This window comes from Austrofundulus limnaeus, unplaced genomic scaffold (assembly GCF_001266775.1).
Source record: "Austrofundulus limnaeus strain Quisiro unplaced genomic scaffold, Austrofundulus_limnaeus-1.0 Scaffold0, whole genome shotgun sequence".
NCBI lineage: Eukaryota > Metazoa > Chordata > Actinopteri > Cyprinodontiformes > Rivulidae > Austrofundulus > Austrofundulus limnaeus.
Window position 1 is genome coordinate 7,793,332 of NW_013952402.1, and position 9,878 is coordinate 7,803,209.

Genomic DNA, 9,878 nt, shown 5'->3' on the forward strand with positions numbered 1-9,878 from the left:
CACACACACACACACACACACACACACACACACACACACAGCCCTCCTCTTTAGTCAAACACTGCTGACTTTGAGAGGAGGTACAATGTGGCAGTGGAGCTCAGCTTTGAGGAATCCACCTTTCCTGCGCCGACACACACACACACACACACACACACACACACACACACACACACACACACACACACACTAAATGCTAACTTGTAGAGCCAAACTTTAACAAAAAGGTACACTGATTTTGAATTTTCTCATTTTAAAAATACATCTTTTCAACAATCTTATTTTTTCTAAAAACAATGCAACAAATCGGTCAACAAAAATGAAACTGTATTAGCATTCTGTTTATTACATCAAACCACATTCTGCTCCATTGTGTGGATGATTAACGTCAAACATATCGGATTTAGAACRTATCAGGTTATATCAACGTTTAATCTTTTTTTTAGGTAACCTTTACAAAAGCCACATGTTTTTTCAGTCCTGTCAGGTTCTGAGAGTGTAAAAGATCGATGAGCCCAAATAGAAAAAACACATGTTGCCTTTAACACATTCTTTGGTTAAAATGAGATCTTCTTTATCATTTTTACACCACTTTTGACATTGGCCTTATTAAGGACTWGAGATGTTGCAAAACGCACACGGTTTTGACCCGAGCGCCTTGTTTGATGTGTGCTCCTGACCGAGAATGAAACTGTTCCCTTTTGTGAGGGAGAAAAGAAAAGGACGGAGGATCGGGTTGCCTCCTACACGCCATGTCCTCTCTGTGGAACTAATGTCGTTTCGCAGCGAAACCAGCAAACACGCAGGCGTGACCGCGCCRGTTTGCGCGTKWKMKSSSGMKRKRGAGAGWGTGTGTGTTTACGTGCCACCTGTGAAYGAATTATAACTAACTTCTGAGTGACTGAGGGTGAAGTCTTCATGGTTTGATGAGTCAGTGTGTATGTGTGTGTGTGTACTTGTTTCTGCTACAGAGTGAGGACTGTCATGTGTTTTTAACCAACAAAGCGAGGTCAGGTTTTGGAAGTGAGGACATTTTCCTGGGCCTTACTTTTCTGCACTTTTACTGTGCTCTAATAGGTTTAGAGGTAAGGTTAGGGTTAGGAATAGACTTGTAATGGTTAGGGTTAGGGAAAATATCTGGGTTAGGCATAAACGCAGGTACAAAATAGAATGGAAGTCAATACAAAGTTCTCAGTTTGATGGAAGTACAAGGATGTGTGTGCATGTGTACATGTTTTGTTACCTGGTAGGGATAATTTTTGACCATTTTCCTGGTACACACAGCCTTGTGAGGATCCACTGTTGCTTAGGGGGACAAAAGCCCAGTCCCCTTCAGGGAAAGTACCGCTGGTAGATCAGGGATTTAGTTTAGGACTAAGGTGTGAATTGAGATTAGACTAGGTTTAGGGTTAGGTGTACTGGGGTTGTTAGGATTAGGGCAAAGTGTCAGGGTGTTAGTGTTATAGTGATMAYTTTTACCGTGTGTTGGSTAATGTGGGCRGATGGAGAGGTACCTGAGGAYKTGTATGGTTAATTTTAGAGGTTCTAAGGTTATTCAAACTGTTTGTTTTAGAATTTCTACCTTTATGTATTTTAATGTTTTGTATGATTTTATTGCTAATTTTTATCGCATGAATATGTATGCYGTATTGGTTGATTTTATGAATTTGTTGGCTGACATGCTTATATATTTTTAGTGTATATGGATGCATAATTTGTATGTACTTTATTTGTGTAAAAATGCCCAACCAGGGACTGGAGTTGCAAATTAGCTGTAGCTATATACTCTTTGTGCAACACATCAGTTCCAGACTTGATCTGTTCTATGTTTTTGTATGCATTATCCCTGTTAAATAAATAAAGATAAAGATAAAGATAAAGGGTTAGGTTACACAAATGACCAGTAAATGAATGGAAGTCAATTGGAAGTCTCCATAAGGATAGAAAAACAAACATCTGTGTCTCTATGTGTGTGCAGAGCAAGAAAAAACAAGTCAAGGAAAAAAAAGTATATTAGAGGTTATTTTGTGAACACGGTTTCAATTTATAGAAAAAAAATAAAAGAATAAAAACCTGACATTTATGTAAATCTATCAAACAGGTGTGTTTTGTCTCCTTTGATTCGTATACTGAACTGGAAAATAATAAGTGATGTCTGTTTTAATCAGTAACAGCAATAGGTGTCAGAAAGCCACATCATCAGATTCGTAGAGATGTGCGGGAAACGCTAAGGTTCAGTCCACCAGCCTCCCTCCTTTAACCAGAACCATCTTGAGCCCCACTTTTTGTTTTACCTGCTACTGTTGCTCCAAACACACGAGGGATCGCTTAGAAACTTCTAATGTGGGGGGGGGGCTGATATACTAATGGCTACTGCAGCACATTTGAAGCCCTCAAACAAAGAATCAGGCGAGCTGTTTGAAGATTTCAGACGAGTGATGTTTTCAGATCTCATTAACTAAAGGCTGTTTGAGTGTTGTGTGGATAATTAGAGACGGCAGAGGCTGTGTATTTGCAGGGGTTGTATAACAACGTTCCCCATTAACACCAGACACAGACGAAATCCCAAAGCAGCCAGAAGATGCATCTGGATTTTGTCTTGGTTAGAGGGCTGCTAAAGCTTAGGCGCAGGTGGTAATCCAAACACTTGAAGCTAGAAGAGGGTTCTAAAAACTGCCTTTTTTGGGGGGGAGGAGGTTGCTCAATAAGTAAAAGCGTCTCTTAAAACCTTTCATCTGGTATTAACGTCAAATGTTAAAACTATATCAAAGTATCGGTAAATAAATTGGGAAAAAGTTTCCAAATTCTTGTTTTTCGGGAGATTAATCTTAGCCCATCTTGATGCTTCCTCTATCTAAAGTTAATGGCAGGTGTAAATTGGATTATCCATGTTCCAAGGAGCATGGATTAACATTCAAATAATAATAAATTCCCTAAACTGAGGCTAATCCACTCTCCTCTGGATTCCAACTCATGCTGTTATGAGCATGTGGTCTGCACAACAGCAGACTGAGGCACCAGGAAGCCACAAATCCCAGCCAATTTAGCCCCCTTTATCCCAAACATCTCTGCGCCGCGCTGGATTGATGACCCATGTAGTTGGTCACCATCGGAGTTCTGCAAAACAGCTCATTTACATAATCGCATCATAAATACAGAGAATTCATTTAATCATCTCCTCTGTTCTGACGCTCAGGGCTAAAGGGTGTTGATATGATAAGACAGCAAGTTATTAAGGAGGGAGAGGGAGGCAGGGAGGATGGGAGAAGGAGAGAAAGCAAAAAGGGGGGGGATCAGCAAGTGAGTGAGTGAGCTTGTCCTGATTTAAGCTGCCGCTTGGGGCCAAATGAAAATTAATTAATTTCTGTGAAGAATCAATTTCTCAGAATGACAGTGTCAGATTCAATGTGTGCGAGTGTGTCAGAGACAAAGTGTGTGTGAGTGTGTGCATGGCAAGTGTGAGACAGATCATGGCCAATGATAACATGACAAACTTTTGAGTGTTTTGTGTGTGTGTGTGTGTGTGTGTGTGTTTGTGTGTGGGTGGGGGGGATTACTAAAATTCATTATCATCAACATCACAAAGTTTATCATCCATTAAAACGATAATTGGTTACAGGCCTCGCAGCAACAGAGTGGCAAGTAAAACTAGGTTAACAGGACGTTTAGTTATCAAACTGACTTTGGATACAACAAAACAATTGTCATCTCAATGAAATGTGCATGCACAAGAGCAAACAGAAAGCTCATGTTTTATGCACAAATGTTGTAGAGTCAGTTGTTTTACTTTGCCATAATTTTCTGATATCAAATACAAAGCGTTAAACTGAGGCACAGACATCAAAAATACTCTATTTTCAACTTTCAACTCCACCTGCTGCCCCTGCCTGTAACTCCCCCCCATGATCTGCCCCCCGACACCTGACCTGACTCACCTGGCGTTGGTGCAGTCGTTGTAAAGCGTCTCGAAGTCCTGCCTGGAGATGAGTTTGCACCGGTTCACCCCGGGCTGGATGGCCCCCAGCCCCCGCAGCACGCGGACCTGCTCCACGTTGCACACCACCGGGCTGATGTCCAGCCGCTTCAGCTTGGTGTAGACGGTGTGCAGCCCGCCGACCAGGTGTTTGAGGAACACGTCGAACGCCTGCGGCAGGCAGATGAGCTCCGCGCCCTTCACCGTGAACGAGGCCAGCTTGGCACCCTTCACCTCCACCAGCTTGCACTCGTTGTTCTGCGGCGTGCTCTCCACGGGCGACGCGGTGGCGTACACGGGCTTGGCMGCCCCGCCGCCGCCGCCGCCGGCGGCCGCGCCGCTCTTCAGCGGGGTCCCGTTGGACAGCAGGAGGTCCGCCCGGAACTGGTGAAGCAGCGCCGGGTGAGCCACCGGCGGGGCCGGGGAGGAGGCGGCCGAGGTGGCCGCCGGCGGCGGGGAGTTGGCGGCCGGCGAGACGGAGCTCGGCGCCGGGTGGTGTCCGAGCGGAGCCGCGGGGAGCAGAGTCGGAGCGGCGGGACTTGCCATGGTGGTCATGTCGGAGGAAATCTAATGAGTGCGCGAAAAGTAAAACTTGGAAGAAGTCGAACTCTGTTCAGGAAAGTTCGGCAGAGCACACGCAGTGGAGTGAGGTGCGCATAGGGCGTCTGGAAGAGAGGAGAGAGGGATGAGAGAAGAAGAGAGGAGAGGAGACGGGGTCCGTGTGGGGAAAAAAGCAGATCACATTATTGAATCAGAATGAGCCGAGGCTTGTCTCACACTGGAGATGCTACTGTCACATTATCATAAAGAGGAGGAGCCTGGGCTTATTCTTAGGCAGTGATGGTGAGGGGGGGCTCAGAGGAGACAGCAAAGATTAGCCTACATAAACTTTGGATAAGCTTATTTATGAGCGCTGCAAACAAATCTGCACAATAATACCTCTGATGGGACCTGACATGTTTGTGCCACGCAGTTTGGAGGAGTTTATTAGATTTACAAATCTACATATTTYCATGCTTCAGATCAACAAATGCATTGAAGGGACATATTGCAAACTATAAACAATATAAAAAATGTTTACCCTGAATTGCATTGAATAGTGCAGCATGAAAACGTTTACTCCACTAGTTTTCCAATTATGCAGGTACGCATTCGGTGTAAACAAAGTACTTTTAATTTACACAACAAACGTGTGAATATGTACAGTACATCAAAATGTTTGATGACTTTGACTCTTCCTTTATTTATCATGATGGATTATGTTCTCATATTGATTAATTATCAGTATAAGGGGGTAAAATGTAAAATTGTTTGTCTTACCTTTTAAATGTATTTTTACCAGTCTTCATGACATCACAAAGAGTTCCTTTTAAAGTTAACAGATGTGAGAAAATACGTTTACACAATAGCGAKGTAATTACAGAGCATTAAACTGATCTGCCTCAAATACAAAAAAAAAAAAAAGATTTCTGATTCTTGCACAAGTWCATCGCAGGATAAAATATGCAAGGGATTCGGCTGCTTTTCTTCCAAGACATAAAACCAGCTCAATTTGTAAAGGAATGCATACTGGTTTCCAATTAGTGCTTGACCTTTATGTGATTTGAGTGTTATTAATAAAAGCTTGCAGGGAGAGAGAAAAAATAAGGCTCTGTGTCATTTTATTGAAAGCAAGAACACTAATAATGAACTGGCTGTCTGCATTCCTTGAAGGATTACACATGGGCTGTTGTCTCTCATGCCAGATTTTTTTTTTTTTTTGACTAAGTTCATTTTATGTTGTGAAATGACAGATTTGTTGGTGTTTTTGGTTAATCCATGACAATGAAGTAGCGCACAGTCCCATGCAATATTGTGAGATGTATCCAACATCTATCAGCTACAACGATAATAAATTTTAGCACAATATCTGTATATTGCCTGAGTTATAGCCATTTTCGTGTTGGCTAATCTTATTAGCTGTGGTTATTGGATTAATTCCAAAAGTTAATCAATTGTAKATGCACRTCCAGTGGTTACTTTCTAAAAGTTTCCACTAAWTCTGTGCAGTATTGCATGAGATATTATGCTAACAGATAAACAGGAGTCACTCCAACAGGTAATAATGTTTTAATAAAAAAAACTCGCAATCAGTAACACTTGCAGTGAATGACTTTCCGCTACCACATCAAACTTAAGCACAACTCTAAAAACCTTTTTAAGGTCACTTTGCTTTGGCAGCTGTCTTCAATTGGGTTGGCTCCAATAGTTAACCAATTCTAAGTGTTATATCTAATAACTGTTTCCTGAATGTTTCATTAAAATCTGTTTGGTTTGAGAGACATTTTGGTACAATAGTCAGACTTTGAGTTAATTTTATGCCGAATTGTAAAACAGCACAATCTGTTCGAGCTTCAAACACGTGTTGCGGATCAGTCTCAGCTACTACCACACMAAGTTTTAGCTTAACATCTAACAGCGTTAAAGTCATTGTTGAGTTTTGGTCAGTTGGTGACCATCTTGAATCAGGTTAACTCCAAAGAAGAACAGTTGCAGATGTTTATCCAATGATTGCTTTCTGAAGTTTTATTCAAATCAACCTAATGATTCATGGGATRTATTGCTAATGACATAAACAAATGCACAGATACAGAACAAAATATGATCACCTTTGCCTTAAAGCAACAGTCATTAAAACGTACATAAGATAATTCACATCCTCAGATTTTTTTTGACAAATAAGCCAATTAAGTCAGCTGTCCTTCTTAGAAGATACGTTCCTTTTCTTCACATCTAGATCCAAAAAACACAAAATGTAACAGGACCTCCCACAGTGAACAATGAGCTTTTTTCTTTCTTTCTTTCTTTGACAAGCTGACCTCTTTACCTGTTCTTTGCACAGCTCTTCATCAACACCACACAGACACTACACACACACACGCACACTCCCATCATTTACATATAGCTTGCAGTCCTTTCAAAGTGGCTTTCACGGAACATTGTGTTGATAATGATCTTCAGGGAATGAGAGACACAGATCTCCAGAGACCATCTCACCATAAGACAAGGGGAAGAGGATAAAACTGACTGTTCTCCAACTCAAAGGACTCGGAACACTTTTTCTCTCTCAGCTGCCTCACACAACACCCCCCTCCTCCTCCTCTCTCGAATAAGCCCTCTTGTGTTTTTTAATTGGCAGAAATTAATCTTTAGGATGTAGATGGTAGATTTACATTCATTAAAAGTCAAGAGAGGAAGCCAGGCTTGATGCTAATCAAATCTGCTTAATTATGCTTAACATGAGTATCTCCAGGGGAAGAGAAAGAGGGGGGAGACAGAGGGAGAGATAGCTAACTCGAACTTTTTACTTTTTTGCCTTTGATAACTCCTGCTGAGTATGGCCTTTTCCTCGCCAAAAAGAAATGTCACGACTCTCTTCTTCCATCTGTAGAAAATAGGCAGATAAAGCCATCAGTGTTGAGCTGATTCAGGCTGTAAATTCCCACCTTAAATCTTTAAGAAGTGTAAATATGTTCAGTTTTAACTTCTCCACTCACTCTGTTAAGGCTGGTGGCACCGTCTAACTATGATATACGATGAACCCGGTTAACAACAGTGACAGAAACAAGAGGCTGATGAGTAATAAGCCACCTTTAAGAATTGTGCCTTTAACCTTGAATGCTGGGTGTTGAATTAATTACATTTTGCTTTTTAGCTCATTCATCCACAATCTTGTCAGCGAATCGCAGTGCAAAGATTGTGTGGCGTTGAAGTGACTTTGTCTCACAACAAGAAGGTCATAAATTCACCAGCCTTTGAACAGAAACTCCCCTCAGTGAAAACCAACGCCGAACCCTCTCAAGCTGCGGAAGCGTTGAACAAAATTCAACAGTTTTTCAAACTTTATTCAGATTGTTAAATCAGAGCCCTGCAAACTGTTCCCCAACTCGCCTCAAACATAAGCAGTAACACCTGAGCTGCATTGTTACCTCCATTTGGCAAAGGCAGAATAGAAGGTTTTGCCTGCATAAGTGTGTGTGTGTGTGTGCATGTGTTTGTGTCCATTTGTCTGTTAGCAAAATAGCTCATGAACCATTGGGTAAATTCGAATGAAACTTGCAGAAAGTAATCAATAAATATACATCTAAAATTRTTTCACTTTTGGAGTCAGCCTTTTTAAAGATGGCTGTAAAAGCCAGCTTATTAAAAAACACAAAACAGCTGTAACTCAGTCAGTTTTAATGACATTGACCTAAAGTTTAATGAGGTATTAGCTGAGACGGATCCCTAACAAATATTTTAAGAACTAAGAAATTGTGCTTTACATTTGTTCAAATATTTGCCATTAACTGATTAGAGTCAATTTTGTCTGTCTGTTAGCAAAATATCTCACGAAACACTGGATAGATTTTAATTAACCTTTCAAAATAATAATTATTATGTAAACATGTATAACTGATTAACTATTGAAGTAAATCCAATTTGAGATAGCTGCCACAGCTGATCGATATTAGACAACACAAAAATGGCAAAAACTCAGTCAATGTAACATATATTGAGCTAAAACTTGGTGTGGTTTTACCCTAAAGTCACTCATAACACATACTCCAAGTGCTACTCCTTGGGCAAGCTCATTACTTAAAATTTTAGCATTAACAGTTGCAGGTGACTCTCATTGTCTGTTAGCAAAATATCTCAAGAATCACTAAAAGGGTTTTAAGAAAAAGTTCAGAAAGTAATGACTGGATATACATCTGCAACTTTTTAACTTTGGGAGTCAATCCTGTACAAGATGGACGCCACAGCTGATCAACGTTCACCAACACTTGTCTGTTAATTTAACAGATACAGAGGTAAAAACTGATGTGRTAGTTGCTGAAAGTGTTTCAAAACACATGAGTGCAACATCTGAGAATAATGCATGAGATAACATTGCCATAATATTGTTATAAGGTCTCACCAACATGATCTCTGTTTAATGCTCTGCCGTAAAAGGCGGTGGGTGTTATGCATTCTTTCAAGGAACGCTATAGGCCTTCATTGGTTTTGTTTCAACATGGGTAAAAAATGGGTTCAACTTGACTGCAAGCACTTTCATCTGCCTTTAACATCTCATGTTGCCACTAAAGTTCAACGCTAAATTGCCGGAGTATTTTGCCTTTGAAGTTCCAGAGACAGAGGAGGCCTATCTATCTTTACCGCCTTGCTAGATTCCCCTTCTACTGAGGTAATTAATGTTTTATATCTTCGATTCCACTAATTGCTTTGGTATTGTACGATTAGGTTTAACCCCCAACTTTTGCTTCATTTCATTTTAGCTTGGCAAATATGATAGACAACATCAGTGAGTTTTTTGAATGCTTTTCAAAGAAACAAGCAAGCTGTGATTGTCATTATTTTTGCACGTTTTGCTCTCAGAGAGACAGCAGAAAGCCCCCCCTGGATCAACGTGTCTGCCATTCTGGTTTGAGACAACTTATTATTTTAACTGTCTGAGGCGACCACCTCTTCATGGAAACCAAATCGGGCTCCAGTCTTCCGCTTTGTAACAGTTCCTATTTATGCTGCCACGATGAGCCAAAGAGACAGAGGTGTCGTTCATGTCGCATCTCTATTTGAAGGCAAAGCCCCGGTCCTCTCCACATGTCTGTTTTTGGGCCAGTGAGGAGCAGGCAACAGCATGAGGGAAATGTGTAGGTGGTTAGATCAGCCGATGAAGTGTAAATACCACTCAATCTGTTCTCATTAGAGGAGCAAAAACATACGAATCACTTCGCCTCTATTAAAAATGCCCCGGGGTCCTTTGCTGAGTGTGTGTGTGTGTGTGTGCGCAGATGTGTACTCATACATGCAATTGTGTGAAGAAAAAAAAAAGGAGGAGGGAGGGAGGTGGGGGTGACAGAGTGATGTTTTGGCATTTGGGTCT

General features: G+C 41.2%; 1 protein-coding gene across 2 annotated transcripts in view; it reads right to left on the reverse strand.

The window, feature by feature from the left end:
• The window catches only part of dachc (dachshund c), a 25,871-nt gene extending 20,344 nt beyond the window's left edge, over window positions 1-5,527 (reverse strand). Inside the window, exon 1 of one of the 2 annotated variants that reach the window (XM_014001572.1) lies at window positions 3,936-5,527. In XM_014001572.1, coding sequence (XP_013857026.1) covers window positions 3,936-4,528 — 593 coding nt within the window. In that variant the 5' untranslated portion in view covers window positions 4,529-5,527. The remainder of the gene's footprint in view (window positions 1-3,935) is intronic. The other variant, XM_014001565.1, reaches the window with a different exon arrangement.
• Window positions 5,528-9,878: the final 4,351 nt, after the last annotated feature.